The 16,767-nt window shown below is 41.3% G+C and overlaps 1 protein-coding gene across 2 annotated transcripts in view; it reads right to left on the reverse strand.

The window, feature by feature from the left end:
- DICER1 (dicer 1, ribonuclease III) overlaps positions 1-16,767 on the reverse strand; it is a 79,540-nt gene that overhangs the window by 43,472 nt on the left and 19,301 nt on the right. For both annotated transcript variants that reach the window (XM_066628631.1, XM_066628622.1), the window contains exons 4-10: positions 15,256-15,448; positions 12,894-13,056; positions 11,936-12,066; positions 5,417-5,551; positions 3,086-3,246; positions 2,731-2,899; positions 563-1,035 (exon numbers count right to left, since the gene is read on the reverse strand). In XM_066628631.1, coding sequence (XP_066484728.1) covers positions 563-1,035; positions 2,731-2,899; positions 3,086-3,246; positions 5,417-5,551; positions 11,936-12,066; positions 12,894-13,056; positions 15,256-15,399 — 1,376 coding nt within the window. In that variant the 5' untranslated portion in view covers positions 15,400-15,448. The remainder of the gene's footprint in view (positions 1-562; positions 1,036-2,730; positions 2,900-3,085; positions 3,247-5,416; positions 5,552-11,935; positions 12,067-12,893; positions 13,057-15,255; positions 15,449-16,767) is intronic.

The raw sequence follows: 16,767 nt of genomic DNA on the forward strand, positions 1-16,767 counted from the left end.
CTGTATCTGCATAAAATCAGCAGGAATAAAATTCTTAAAATCAAGGCTTTGCTGTTTGAAGGAAGAGGGCACGAAAACTCCAACACATACACCACTAGGAGATTTTAAGATTTAAGAATTTAAAGTTAAGAAATGTTACATACTTATGCTCACACAAATATAAATTGTGCTTCTGCCTACAATCTTTGTTCTACCTAATTGTGTATTCTTTACCAAAGATATAAGCCTGTAAGATATTATATATATATTATAAGATATAGCTTATAATGCCTTATATCTGTGCTTTGAAATACTATTTGCTTTGTTAGAACATTTAGAAATTTAAGCAGTGTTTAACTACGTATTCCACGGGCTTACCACCACTTCAGAATACACTGAGCAGATTGTGATTCTACAGTTTCTTTACAGTATTTTACGTATATTTTTTCTCCTTGCACCAAGTATTTTTACATGAGTTTAGCAATGTTATGCAAATTACTATTTGAACACTTTCCCCAACAATTTATTTCTGATTAATACTATTGGTTCTTTTGTAACCCATTTAATTAACAAGGAATCATACCTGTTTAGAACAACTGCAGTATATCTTCTTTCCACAAAAATAATTCCACACAAAATATTAGTAAAGGGAGAAGGAAAATTAGATTCAGTTTTTTCTTTCTCCTCAATTTCTTCATCCTCATCTTCATCCTCAGAATCGCTCCAGGATACATAATTATCTTGATTCCTATTATTATACCATTCAACACTCTCAAACTGTTGCCGCTCATAGGGTTTATATTTACGCAAGATTTCAAGCAGTTTTATTACTTTGGGGGTCACAAATTTCAGGTCAAGTGAGGCGGGTGAGAAGTGCTCTTCACAGAGTGCATGTATTTTCCTTAGGAAAGTATCTGTAAACAATAAGAATTTCCTGTGCAGCTCCTCTTGCTCATGCTTAATGTATTTCTGCAGCTCTCTCACCATCATCCCAGCTACTTTATCTGCACACCAGGGTCCCAGAACAAGCAACACTGCCCGGCAGTCTGACAGTATCTGCAAAAAACAATTTCAATTCATCGGTTCATCACAGAACAGTGGCAATTCACACAGTTTACTCTGGGCATTGAAAGAAAAATTTATTCTGAATGCATAAGTATTGGGTTCTTTATAGATGAATGATAGTTATCATGAGATAGATATACTCATGGTTTACAGTTTCCCATAAATTCAATTTTAGGTCAAACACACAAAGACCAGTTGAAAAAGCAAAATTTGAAGCTGAACTGCGCTTCTCATATTTATACTGCAGTTAGACAAACAACCCATGCTGCCTACAGCTTGAATCCAAAGAGGCAAAGAAGCAGCTCCCTGTTATGGCCCATCTGCTTGGTGAATTGTTGACAAGGAGAGCAGTAATCCATTTTATACAAGCTCTCAAGGCAGAAGAGGCAGGAGTCATGGCCATCCAGCAATGGTGAGAAGTTTGCCCCCCCACAAAATCTAGCACTTAATACAAAATTTACGGCACCATAAATGTGCAGCTACCAAAAAACTATAGAATTTGATGGGCACAGATGCAGATTCCACTGGTGCAGCTGCACAGAGATGACATGGCAGTTTTCTGATACATCTAATCTGAAGAAACTATTGTTCCTCCAAACAATTTTTCAGATGTCATAAAATCAATCTCATAACAGGACAACAAGAGATAAATTCTGTAACATATTAATTTAAAATACTGCTAATCTTCCTTCTGGAATGTCCTCAAGGAGGCTTATAGTATTTTTTCCCCTACATATTAGTAGAATACAAAAGAAAAGTAAAGGGGGATGGATATGCTGAACTTCTCTTCACAAGGTGTTTCTGCGAGGAGAAAGGGGCACAGTGAAACTTACAACGTTTGAATTTTTGTAACTAGATAAGATGGTAGCTAAGGAGATAAGCGGTAGTGGTCAAATTATCTACAAAAGGATCATGAGTAATCTGTCACCTCTCTGAAAACCTATTACTAATGCATGCCCCTCTTTTTCACTCTTCGCAAACTACTCAAGTCTAATTTCCAGAAATTACCAAGAATACATCTTGACTTCCCAAATCGACTGGCTACTAACGTGAACAGATAATTATGCAGGCTGAAAGGCAAAGTTAAAATATTTCTGGAATATCTGTGAGGTAGTCTGACAATCATAATGAAAGTATTTAAGCAATTAGAAGACTACAGTATTATTATATGCAAAACAGCTCAATTCTATCATGTGCTGGAACAGGCAAGCCAACTGGCTTGTACTGTGTTCAGTGTAAGGTAGGAGGTGGCTGCCACCGAGTATGGGGATTTATTTCCCCTTACCCCATGTAGCATGGCAGCCACCTCAGTATTGCGGGCACAGATCTGAGCAGCCTGGTGCAACACTGGACTGCTCAGGACAGGGATTAGGATACGGACTAGGTTGCCCAGGCCAGTCCCACTCTCCCCTCCCAGGACCGTTTTTCCACTTGTCCACCCTCCCCAAAACACCCCTTTCTGCACTTCTGCCAGCCTCCCTAGGCTGGCATAAATACACCCTTTGAAGGTAGGACCTGGTGCAGGTAGGCAGACATGCGTCCATGCATCGGCCTTCACGACTCACAAAGAGGTACAAGACGTTCCTTATGGCACATTTCTGACACTCCTGGGCCAGTTCAAGGGACTTGCACTTTAAATAATGCGCTCTAATAATGCAAGTACCACCATAAAAGATTTGTTTTTACCTGTTTAGAAATTAAGGTAGAATCTCTTTCTCTACAATGTATAGATATGTTACAATCATTCAGGAAGCTAAGTGCATCATCCAGCTCAGTTAATAATCTTTCATAGAGCCCACTTTTGTCAGTATATGGTCCACAATCTACCACAATTTCACAGGGTTGAGAAGTGTACCTTCAGAAAGAAAAACAAATGTATTTGTCAAGCACATGTTTAAATTATTTATATTAAGGCATGTTCCTTCCCCCCCAAATTTAATGTAAATGTGTAAATGTTCCAAATACACTGAATTACCATAGTCTTTTCCAATAGAAAGCTTTATGAACAGCATTCAGAATACAGTATAAATATACAATGTACCTGTCCAAGACTACTAAATCCGTTGCAGTTTCAGCACTGCTCTTCAGAATTTTCTCGAGTTTCTGAATCTTCTCTTCTAATTCCGCTGGGTCACATTTTCCATTTAAAATGGAAGCTGTTAACCCCAAGATTCGAGGGCACGATGGACAACTCTCACAGAGCTGAAAAATAAACCGGAATGACTAAACTTGTTGCTGATTTTGCTGCAAAAATGGCACTCAAATCCAACCCCCCTCCCAAAAGATTCTAGTGATTAATTGTGATCTCTTCTACTCCTTCCCCATTATGGGGGCAAATTCCAGGGTGTGATTGGGAAAGGAGGAAGACAAAAGAGTTACTGGACTTAAAAAACAGAAACTGCATGTCTCTCTCTCATGCATCTTGTTAGACCAAGGCTGCAATCCTAACCACACTTTTCTGAGAGTAAGCCCCATTGAACAAAATAGGACGTACTTCTGAGTAGACCCGGTTAGGATTGCGCCCCAAGACTAGCGAACTAGTGGACTGATGACTTTGTTTGACCACTCATATTCCTGAACGCTGTGTGTAGGCCATGTATCAAATATTCAAACACTTTAAAGACTTTCAAGCATAATAATCATAAAAATAATAACTAGGTATTTATATACTGCCTTTCTGGTCATCGGATTACTCCTCTGATTTTATTCAAGGCGGTTTACATAGGCAGGCGTTTCTAAATCCCTCAAGGGGATTTTTTACAACCATAGAGGTTCTCTCTTTCAAGAACCAACATTTCAGAATGGACCTTCCTGGTTTGGTCTCACTTCTGGCCTCCAGTTCTCCCACGCAGGCTGGCAAACAGTTCCATCTCTCACATGGAGGGCAGCCAAGACGCTTCTTGTTCACACCAAGAGCAGGTGGAATCACTCAGCTTGGTTTGTCAGCTGCTTCAAGGTCTCACCATTCTCAGCCGTTCAGGGAGCTGCCAGTGTCCTCGAACTGGAGACCTTCTGATGTTATCTTCAGGCTAACGGAGGCTCTACCCTCTAGACCAGACCTCCTGCCCATAAACAACCTAATTTCTTAATATATTTTCAGTCAAATCTAATAAGTACTGCATACAGATAAAAAGACCTAGTATTGGAAGCCTGAAAAAGTTAGTTTAAAAACTAATAGTGGTATTTAGAGTTCAACTCACAGCCCCACTGCTCAATGTTCATGATACACAAGACACAAGCAACCAGCAGGTCTACAGGCAACTATGCAGGTTTAACGGTCCTGGAAAATGATATGTATCTCCAAAATGAGTAAATGAGAAACTTTCCCATGGGAAACAAAGGAATTGGTATGGGTTAGAGGACAAGTGACGTTTTACTACCCCTCCACCCACTCTTTCTTCTAGTTCCCAAAGGAAAGAGGATGAAAGCCTGCCCTCAAAGTAGATCATGGTCCAGCTCAAAGTGAAGCATCTTAAAACCCTATTTATTTTACTGGGTAGTGGGGCTGGGAAAAAGAATAAAGCATATACTTCAGATATTCCCCACAAAAACAGTGGGGCTTGCTTATGGTTACATAAAGGAAATCCAGTTCTCTGAATTTAACGTTTTATAATGAGATCACTGCAGATTTTACATCACCTCGGTCCACTGGTGAGTGCCACAGGAAACAGAGTATCTAATGCCCCTCTAGCAGACCTAATTCATGAAGAATAATGTGCAATAAAGCCTCATTCCACCTGCATGAGACTTCAGAAACATGGAACATGGTTCTTGCCTACTACTACGAACGGCAATAGTTTGGAGCGCTCCTAAGCATTCTTGCTGGTGTAATCTCCACCATACAAACTCATGGTTTGAAAAAAAAGCTTTCCAGCCATTAATTTTACTGGTCATTAAGCCTGCACTAAATCCAATCCTTTTCCATTCACCCTAGCAGCAGCATCTTTGAGCTGGAATGGAATGGAACCCTCCGCCCCCCCCACACACACTTGTCCCAGGCTTAGAAGAAGAATCTACTTATTTCCTCATGGAAAAAGCTAGAGTGAGCAAGATTCCCATAGAAAGGCATCTGACTGAACCACAGTCAGTACATGAACTGGAATGTGAAGCGTGGTACCAGGCAAGCATGTTCACTAGCCATCACTATCTACAATAACCATCAGTGCAAGGGTACTTTCAGAAGCTGGGGAGGGGGGTTTGCTGGAAGAAAAGATAATTCGTCTGAAAATCAGCCCTAGGAATAGACCAGAAATTAAGTGCCAGGTTAAATGAAGTGCTAATGAGTAATATCCAAGCCTTTCAATTTCTTCTACTCATTATATTCTGTATGCCATTAGTAAAAAAATGAAAGACATAACCTAGTCACACCTACCTTCATAATCTCTCGATAGGGGTGATCCTGGATTGCAAGATGGCACTCATCAAAAATAAGAAGATTAATGTTTGACAGGGATAAATGTTCATTTTTTAAAACATTCAATGCGACATGGCAGGTCATAACCAGGACCTGAAATATGAATAGATGCAAAATAAAAATGAATTTTTTTTCTACAAAAACAAGGCACACTTTTTTTTAGTAAACTGTTATTTAAGAAAACACTAGCATCTCTCCAAACAAATCCAGGCTATAAGAAAGAATATGATTTAAACTTATAAAGCAATAAGCAAGATGCAGTTTAACTAGACACAGACAACTGAAGCTACAATAGAACAGGTGCATCACTTAGTGATGTGCCAATGATATTGGCAGATATTGGTATATCTGAACCAACCATATATACAACGGTTGTGGTTACTAGATAATTATGCTTACAATTGTAAGCTGATGCAGGAATTCCTTACAAAATGCCAGGATGCCTCATAGGGAAGCGATGGAGAACTCTTCTGGGTTTTGCCAGGCCAGCAACCCACTCTATTGGCCTCTGCAGGCCTCAGAATGGCCCACAGAAGGTTCTGGAAGGCATTTCTGGTTTTCAGAAGCAAACCAAAGTGCCTTCTGGAGGCTTTTGCAAGCCATTCTGAGGCCAGCAAAGGCCCCAGTATGACCCAGATAAGTCCTCCAGGGTCTTCTAATGAGGCATCCAGACATCTGGTAAAGAATTTCATTTGACAGGGTTCATGGAATGCATCCCCAAAGTTAAGAGACACATACCTATATTCTAAAACCACACAGTCTATGGTAGAAGTTAGACATTACGTTAAACATGCAGATGCTGTGGAAAACAAACTGTGCATTTAGCTTTCAACACCTCTTCTGTAATGACTAGTAGAACTTGCGTTTTATCAGAGTATCCCCTCTCCCACGACAGTCAAGAATGTGAAACAGAAGCAAGGAAAATGAAGCCTATCACAGTGACATGAGATAAGCTCTGCTAAACATAACGAGAAGCTGAGGAGGGAGCTAGATGCAGTTTTCAGTTTGACAGTAGACCTGTTTTTCAATCAACTTCTAGTTTGGCACTATGCACATTGAGTATTAGAGAACCAATCAAAGACAATGTTTCTCCCCTCTAGTGCCAGAATCCAGGAACATTCAGCAGGTTGCAGTTGCAACTGAGTTACTCCTATCTCTGTCTCACATCATACTACTTTCTGGAAAAAAAGTTAAACAAATGAAATTCACAACATATGTCAGTGCAAGAAGGGAAGGCACCAAATGCAAAAACACAAAGGGAAAGGCAACTCAAATGCTGCATTAAATATGTACTGCCCAATACATTTCAAGTATAACTTTCCCTCAGAGGAGATGGATTCAGGTTTTTTCAGAAAAAAAAGCTAGATAATGCCTCAGCACCTGCTGGAACCGATTCTGTTGTAACTACTATGAGACTGGAAATCACAGTACATGCAAGAATTTTATCTGCAAACCGCTTTGCAAATTGGTCACAGCAGGCTTTTAAGGATTCCAAATCAGTTTCACACTGGCCAGTTTGTAAGCTACCAATAACCATGCAGAAAAACTCTGCTGGATGACACAGGTGAGGCATATAGTTTTGTTATGTTTTAATGTATACCTTTCAGTGTGCAAATCAGTGCACCCACACTGAGGGTGTGGACAAATTCTTGGTGATGATGCCGACCACATGCACTCTGGACTCATACCCATCAGTACATCAAATTTGCCAGGACAGAGCAATAGTAGCTTAAATCAGAGGGGTCAAGAGATGCTTTCTTCATAAGAGTATCATTATAGCTTCATCCAGAGGAGTCAGAACAGCACATTTCTCTATGACATCCGTTCTCAAACTCTCAAGGAGTTTGAAAACCAAGGTAAATAGTTGCGAGTGAGGGGGGAAGGCAGCAACGCAATCCCCAGGTTCACACTGCTGCCCAGGACAAGGGGGAGTTTGTACACATACCAACAGCCAGTGCCAGCCTCCTAGGGGGTCTGGGGAGCCTGTGGAACCTGCTGCAGAGCTCCCCAAGTCTCCAAAAGTCTAAAAAAGTAAAACATGCCTACTTCTGATTCCACACCAAAAACCGGAAGTGGGCATGTTTTACTTTCTTCAGATGTTTGGAGGCTTGGGGAGCCCTGCAGAGGAGTCTGCAGGTTCCACAGACCCCCCCCCCCCCAGGAGGCCTGCGCTGGCTTTAGTTAAGCGTACAACTTCCCTTGTCCCAGGCAGCAGCACGATCCTGGGGATGCCCTGACCCTTAAGGGGCCAGAGACCGGGCTTTCCAGGCTGGTGGGTTGCAACCCACCAGTTTTCAGAACCCCTGTTCTACGGTATCAAAGTCAGAGCAGATGTGAATGTGTGCACAATACCCTTTCTTCTAAATGATCGTTACAAAAAGTGCAAAAAATATGTACTCCTGGGTGTTTCTTGCAATGTTCCCAAAGGACTGTTGTGTGTGTATCCTCTAAAAGGGGGTTGTTCTGGAGAGAAAAAAATCACAACAAGCTGATCCATCACACTCCCCAATATCTGGGATAGAAGAGAGAACCGACTCTTATTCTGCCATTGGTAATGATGATTCTCTGGAGGATGACTTCTTGTGCTTTGTCAGTTGGTCTCAATCTGCTGGGGCAGAGCACTAGCACATGTATCAGCATTAATTGGCCTTTGCTCTCTGAGGCCATGAGTCATAGTCTCAGTAGGGGTCAAGTAGTCAGTGCAAGAAAATTTCTGATGGCAAGACTGACGCAAGGTCAAGCTCCAAGTCATTATCACACAGAGCAAGGATGTGCCATGCCCTGAGTTGAGGGTTGATAGGGTGGGATAAAAAATGCCACATAAAAGCAGATAAGTAAACATGCCTACTGTATGGTTCCTGATTAATTAGCTTCTGACAATCTTTGCAAAAATGAACTATGTGGGTCTCCCCAAGTCAAAACAAGCATGCATCATGGTTGTCTATAAAAGACCATTTTGCATGACACACACTAAAAAATTCATTTTTGGTGGGTCCAAAAAAGCATGGTGAGTCCCCAAATGTCTCAGAGTCCTGAGAACTTGGAGGAAGCCCTGAAGAAACATCTGAATGTTGTGGTTCTTGAAAGATAGAACCTTCTTTCAATTGTAAAAATCCCTACGGGGATTTAATTAGCCTGCCTATGTAAACCGCCTTGAATAAAGTCTGAGGAGAAATCTGACGACCAAGAAAGGCGGTATATAAATAACTGTATTAATAATAATAATAATAATAATAATAATAATAATAATAATAATTATTATTATTATTATTATTATTATTATTATTATTATTATTATAAATCAAGCCAAAGAATAAAATTTCAAGAACAGTCTTTAAAGTGATGAATGAAAAAACAGAAGATGGAACAAGTGTTTCCAAAAAGCACACAACAAAGCAGCAGAATGGTTTTTGAAAATACTGCTCATACTGGAGTTAGAACTGAGCAAGAAGGCACTTGGCTCCACCCTCTTTAGATGGACAACAGCATCCTCCTGGAGGGGTGAGTGCCAGTTCCCAATTTCTAAAGCTCTAGGTTTCTGAGGTTGCTCAGCACATACGCAGCTTCTATTAGCATAACTGAACAGAGACTATACTGAGGAACTGTACTTTGAGGGGGACTAGAGAAATTAATACAGAATTATCAGTAACTCATCAAACTGCAATGCCCTACAGTCTTTACAGAACTGTTAAATTGGCATAAAACCAGTATATATCAGTTGAGTTGAAATACCTAGAGACTAAGCAACTGAATGAAAACAAATGGAGCTTTTCTAAATTACTGTAGATACTTGCCTATAGGGCCATAAGTTTGTTCCAACAGATAGCTCCTGAATCTACCCTTCGCCTTATCTGCAGGGCCACTCGGGGTCAGGGCTGTTTCAGGCACAATGCGGAGCAGCTGTGGTGCTGCTGGGGAGGGTGACGCGCCACCCGCTCCCCCACCGTATGCGGGGAGCCTGACATAGCTGCTCTGCTTGCCTGCTGCTCCTTCCTTCCCACCTCAAGCAGGGAGTCTGACAGAGCTGGTTGGCTCGCCTGCCGCTCTGTCCTTCCCACCCAGAGCAGAGAGACTGACAGAGCTGCTCCACTTGCCTGCCTCCCTCCTCGTTGCTGCTCCTGGGCATTGCAGTCCCGCCCGTTCAGGCTCCCCGAGCCTGGTCTCCTTGGCTTTGACTTCCTCCTCCTCTTCGCAAGGACAGGAAAGGGGAGCAGGAGCCTGGAGCACGTCCCATGCATGTTGTCAGTGGGGCTTACTCCCAGGAAAGTGCATACAGGATGGCAGCCTTTGAGCCCAAGCCTGTGCATGCCTACTCAGAAGTAAATTCCATTATTGTCAATGGGGCTTACTCCCAGGAAAAGATTGTAGCTTGAAGATGGGGAGAGAAACAGGAGGGCTGCTTCTACATGCAGAGTCTACAGCTCTGCATCTGATTCTTCAGAGCAGGAGGGAGAAGGGGAGCCCCCCCCCACAGCCTCCCTCCCTCCCACCCCCACTCCTGCACTGCCTGCTTCTCTCTGCCCTTTAGCCCCAGCCCCCCTCTTCCGTTCACCAGCCTTCACTCTGTTGTACTGTTTTCTCCCCCTTCTCTTCTCCCTTCCTCACTGTCCCTCTTTCACTGCCCCCTATTTACAAGCCATGCAATCAGGAAAAATGACCAGGAAAGCCCCTGACAGCCTTGATCCTGCTGTAAATCAAGAGGAGGAAACAGCCCTCAGACCAGGTGAGGGTAGATGCACCTTCCCTGAAAATGGAAACACTCCCATCAAATGTCTCACAAACTACAATTCAGAGCACCATTACTTAGGAATAACACCCAGGGAAAGCAATAGGTCTGCTTCTGAGTAAATAGGGTTTCAGCTATGTGCAGCTGCACTTGGTCACAGCCATTTGCTGTCGCTTGTCTCTGCTGTGAATTGAATTGCACACTCCCAGTTGCGTTCTAAGCTGTATGTTATATGTAGAGCTTCTGGCTTAAGAGCAGAAGACTCTGCTTTGCACTGTTTTGCAAAGGAAGTGTCCTGAGAAATTCTGAGTGATAGATCACTTTTTTATGTTTTAGTTTTTTTCCTGTGCTGGTCTTCAATCATGAATTGATCACATACAATTCATACATGAATTGATCACAAAAATTAGCTATTGGTGAGGCTTTCAGTCAACTAGCTACCTCCCTTCCCGGCCCTGCAAGGCATTCTGAAGCACTGCCATTATTCTATTCTCTTTCAAGTACCCCTAAAGGTCCTGTTGAGTGCCCCTGGGGGTACATGAACCCCAGGTTGGGAACCACTGTTTTACTGGTATGTTTACAGTGCACTTACTCTGATGGTGTTTACAAAAAGGTGGTGAAGACCAGAATTTAAAAGTTTATGAATAAAAATGAATCTTATGATCTTTTACTATATTTTTAATAGAGACTGTCAGTTCTTAGGTAACAATTACTGGTAGGTTATTTTTCAGGATCTGGCCTAGGGTAAAACCAGACAAAACTATAATCAGACACCCCCCCCCCCCCAAGTTTATGACACCGACTTATCCAAGGGTCCTAGAAAATTCTGTGATTCTTGCCTCAAACCTGCCCTCGACTTATCTGTGAGATCGGCTTATGGGCGAGCGCCTGAGGTGAATTGCGGTGGGCTCCCGCTTTACGATGGTAATCTGTTCTGGAGACACCATTGCATTGGGAAAATATTGTGATGTGAACCCAAATGTGATGTGCATTTTGGGGGGTAACTTTTTCCCCCCCAAGACATCAGAAGTTGAAGTTTCTGTCACAAAACTCAGTTATTTACCTCTCTAATAGGTGCCTATTGTGCACTTTAGGGGCCATGGTTATCAATTTGCATAATGTTGTAATTATAAAACCCAAATTAGAAGGCTGTAGTCTTCCATAAATCCACATAACCTCAATGTTAAAAGCACTGCTATTGGCTGAAATGCTATCTAGAAGACTTACGCATTCACATCAGCTATATTCTTCCCTCTCTACACACATTGGCACAATGTTAAAAATGCTGAATAAATGCATGCACAGGATTGCACCACTAGTGAATATATACAAGTAAAACAAAGACTCAAAGAAGAATGAACTACTAGTCATTATGACAGGAATTAGAAACCAAAATGAGTGACAACCAAACTGCAGACAAAGAAGTATTTTGGCTCCAAGGCTGAGAAAAAGAACATCAGATTACTTTTTGATCAATAGTTCCCCACACATATCATAAGTATGACTAGGCAACAGTTGTTTTCCACCACCCCACTCCCCCAAGAATGGGAAATGGAGTAAAGTTAGATGTAATCTCTGATGCGGCACAGGAAAGCTGCTATACAAAATAAAAATAATGCTCCCATTGCACTCTCTAATCTTCCCATCCGCTTCCCTGAATTGACCCTGCTATCCATGTTCCAAAGTATGCTGAAAAGCTTTCAGTTTTGGCACTGATCTATTATTTTACCGAGAACAGCACTTCACTTTACCTGGTATTTAGCAAATTCTTGATTCCATCTTTCTTTTGTCCATGCTTGAGTTATTTCTGAGCTTGAATATTCTCCAACTTTGAGATCTGAATGAGTTCTAACAGTTGATACTTGCTGAGTGACTTGGCTTGCTTTACAAGAAAAGATCAAATTTCAGAACTAAAATTACTTTTTTAATGCGTTTTCATGTATATATTCAACTAAATATAAATATTATAAGCAAGATATTGCACAATTAATTGTCTCGACAAGGCACTATAAACATGCTGAAACTGTTGCATATGCTGCTCATAAATGTATTAAAATCTATACACTGGGACTACATTGCTTGTACAAACTTCAAGAAAAAATCATCATTCTACACAAGCTGAAAGAGATCTCATCAGCAGAATACAAGGCCTACTCTCCCTGCCATGCACAGTGCATTCAGGGAAGGGCTCTTCCTACCCAAAATGCATACGTTTAGGTCTTAGGAAGTTCCAAATGATGCTCTATGCCTGCACAGAACCCATGTGGTACACCCAGTTCAAGGTCTCAAACAACCATTTCTTACTTATAAGATTATTTATATCCCAAAGTACTCAAGAAAGTTGACAATAAGACAGAAATAAGATCATCAAAAAGAAGTAGTGCAGTAGGAGATAAACATTTTAACTACAGCTAATAAAACAAAACACATCAGAAGCATTTTATTCGAACCTGCAAGTAACAGATTTACAGCCCAATCCTATGTAAGGCTACTCAGAAGTAAGTCCCATCAAGTCCAATGGAACACACTTCCAGGTAAGTGTATATAGGATTGCAGCTGAAGTTCCCTTCATTCTGCAAAGCATTTATTGACAAAATTCATGATAAAAAACAAGTAGTCATTTCTGTTCATTCCCTACTAATTTAATGGTACAAATGCTTAACTAATCCCCATCAACTATACCAGCAAAAATTTATATCAATTCCATACCTGAATTGACCAAGAATACTGTTCTTTTCCCATTTTTATTGAAGTCTCCCCTGATCTGATAGGACAGTTCTTTAATGAGTAGTACTGCAATAAAAGTCTTCCCTGAGCCAGTGTTTAAACAGACTATTGTATTATGATCCAGAGCTGCTTCCAGCAGTTCAACCTGTATTGGCAGATAATGTATTTTTTAAATGGAGTAATATTTATTTTAAACCCCTTTGAAATTGTATAGCAGCAGTTTTCAGCAGAATGAGTGAGAAACTTAAATACACAGAGATCACTCTAACAGAGCAGTTTTCGCACTTCTTGGTCTCCAGAGTCCTTTATGCTCTGAAAAGAAGTCTAGAAGAACCCCAGCAGCACATGCATGGAATCTCGGGGAGCCGTGGCCACTAGTGCCTGTGTAGAATGGTGCACCGCCAAGACTGAAGCAAAATACCAGAAAAGAGCTGGAATGGGGGAACAGAATAAGGAAGGAGAGCCACAAACAGGGGAGGTGGGAGGGATGTACAAACAAATTGGGCAGGGGGCAGATGGTGGCTACTTATGGTGTGCTTGTGGAGACCCTGAAAGGGTCTTGGGGATCCCAAGGCTCCGAGCAGCACACTTTGAGAAACACTGCTCCAATACTTCACTCAAGGAAAGGCAATGAGTTATGTTACTTGAAGCATCTTTTCGTTTAAAAATAAGCTTTAAGAGCCAACTCCAACATATGCCTTCAAGCAACAATTCCCACTGAAACCCTTTGCCTTGTATCACAAAAAATTCTGGAGGTCCCCGGAATTTCTGAAGGAGCCGCTGCAACAGAAGTGGGGAAAAGAAAGCGTCAGTACACGGGCTGTATCTGCAGTTTCACTTAACTGTGGATGTGGGTGGGCCACCTCTAACACACTCCAAAAGTGAAGGCATCCTGCTCCCCTCACCTCCAGAGGATCTTCTGAGTACAGCAGAAGCTGTGTGCATCCACCTGCGTCCTCTGCTAGGCCCAAATGACTATTTCAATTTTTAAAAGCCACTTCCAGTTTTACGACCAAACTGGAAGTGAGGTTTTCATGCCTTTAAAAGACATTACGAGGGCTAGGGAAACCCCGGAGGCGTCAAAATGCCTTTTAAAGGCATAAAAATGTCACTTCTGGTTTGGTCAAAAAACTGGAAGCGATTTTTTTTTTTTAAAACGGAAACCATCATTCTGAGGTTGGTAGAGGCCGCAAGCGGATAAGCGCAGCTTCTGCCAGGCTCAGAAGACCCATCAGAGGCAAGGAAAGTGCAACTCCCCTCCCCTACGGAGGGTGGGGGGCTTTCCCCATATCTGCAGAAACAGCTACCTGCAGGAGGTTACGGAACGGAACCCCCATGGATACAAGAGCAAGCCTGTATATGTATTTTGTGCATAGTTCTGTAGATCCAAGTCAACCATCAACTAACTTCCTTCTAGTTTATGTTCGTTATTGTACTCCAGTATATTCCTGATCTGATGTTACTATATTTACAGATACAGATTGAGTACCCCTTATCCAAAACGCTTGGGACCAGAGGTATTTCATATTGTGGGTTTTTTCAGTTTTGGAGTATTTGCTATCGCCTTATTGTAGTTGCATAATATCTGCTTTGGTGACCCTTTTGTCAACCCCCGGAAGGCCCTCTGCACTGAGCCCACCCACTTGCTTGGCTCCACACTACCATCTGTGCTGCCTGTGCCGCTTTCTGGATCGCAGCTGCCTGGCACCTGGCATGGTGCGCTTCCTTGGCTGGGTAGCACCCCAGCATGCCTTATGCTACAGTGGCTGGAATGAGGCACTGAAAAACTTACAGATTTTGGAATTCTGGATAAGGGGTAATCAACCTGTAATACACATCGTACTTCTCCAAAACCAATATATACACCTGAACTGAAATTATTTTAAGCGAATACTTTGAAAACCATTCATAAAATAGTCTAAGTTAACATGCCTGAACACCATAATGTCACAACTGAAGCAGTACGATTTACTTTCTTCAGTTTCTGTAATCTTTGAAATCCCCAACTTCTACCATTTTTTGTGCATGCCTACACATCAAAGCCAAGATCCCTTTATTACATTTGTAATGTGACAACCACATAGCTAATCTTCTCATATCACCATTACCAAGTTTTTATATATTTGAGGAATTTCTATCCCACCTTTCCTATGTCAAAGTAAATGCCCAAAGTAGCTAGTTAGTAGGATGCTCACAATTAAGAGCACCAGTCAGTCAGTTTAAAGTAACTGATGCCAACAAATTGCTAATGAAGCAAAATAAAGATACTAGCCTCACAGTCAGTCTCCAAAAGGAGATTTACTTTTGCTTTCTGGATGATACCTATTAGTACTGTCATCAGTACCTGATATTTTCTTGGCGTGTAAATGTTATCATGAATTGCTTCTTGCTGCCATGGTAATCCAAAAAAAGGACCCATTGGTGAGGAAGCAGGGGTCATGAGTTGTAATCCTGCCATGCTGAGGGATTGCAAAGCACGGCTTCTCATTCATATATCCAGTGTTTCTTTCATTGCATTTTCATTCCAGCACAGCTTACTAGGAGGAAGAGAAAAAGGAGCATTAAAAACATATACTAATAAGAAGGTTGGCATGTATACATACAGAACAAAATAAATATATTTAAAATTAAAAAGTAATTTGTTTTCCACTCAGTTTTCATTGTAAGAACTGACTTCTAAACATGGACTAGAGCAGCCATTCTCAATGGGAGCCATATGACCACCTGGGGAGACCTAGCAATTTGAAGGGGGCCACAGACTGAAAACCATGAGAAGAGAATTTCATGTTTATCTGTTCATGTTGTATTCTTGTTTAATGGGGGGGGGGGGGGTTTGGAACCTGAGAGTTCCTAAGGCTTCACAGCTGAAAATGGCTGGACTAGAAAATCTTCAAAAGACAAATCAGGGGTGACATTCCAGTGCCACATGTATAGTCCCAGACCATCAGAAGATCTTTCCAGAAGATTCATGTTAATGCAAGAAGAAGGGGTTGCATTGGTCCCTCCCCATATGGCCTGGGGATTCACATGTTACTAGCAGCATGGTAAAAAGTTTCTGAAGCAGCTCCCACACCAAAGTAACATGAGATTTTGATCTAATTCACTTTCTCAACAATGAAATTTCTCAAAATTCACTTCTCAAAATTCTCAATTCAATTTTCATTTCTCTCAAAATTCACCTAATTCACTTTCTCAAATCAAGATCTCAACATGAAATTTACAGGTCCAACCTTGTTATACACAAATTTTTTATACACAGATTTGACTCAACATGAATGGCCACTGCAAATGAGAAGGAATGTGCTGATCCCTAGAGAAGGGGAAACATGCATCCCTTTAAAATCACAGTTTAAAAAAAACTACTTTTCTTACTGTTGTAGAGAGACAGTCATGCAAGCGATTATTCCATTCTTCAGCTGAGCCAGGCAAAGGCAGGGGGTCCTTTGCATTTCTAAATGCTGACTGCCTCTCTAAAACAGTAAGAAAAGCTGTTTTTAAACCACAATTGAAAAGGGATGCACTTTTTATTTTTTTAAATTGCTTTTATTTAACACATTTTATGGTATCAGCAGGGAGTCCCAGAATCAAACCCCTGTGGATGTTGTGGCACGACCTTATTCCATTAAAAGCAATGGAGGGGCAAGAAACCTGGGTCTTTAAAACTATTTTTATACTTTTTTTTATCCACAAGAGGTTCCAGAACAGAACCCCAGAAGATAACGAGGTATGACTTGTACTTCCTTTTCATTTTCAATTAAAAGTGACAGATAAAATTTGGCTAAATAAAGCTAGAAAATTGGTTTAGAGCAAATCTTGGTGTTGAGTAAACAGAAGGTCCCTCCCATGCAATTTCAAC

The sequence above is a fragment of the Tiliqua scincoides genome, chromosome 1, assembly GCF_035046505.1.
Source record: "Tiliqua scincoides isolate rTilSci1 chromosome 1, rTilSci1.hap2, whole genome shotgun sequence".
Taxonomy (NCBI): Eukaryota; Metazoa; Chordata; class Lepidosauria; order Squamata; family Scincidae; genus Tiliqua; species Tiliqua scincoides.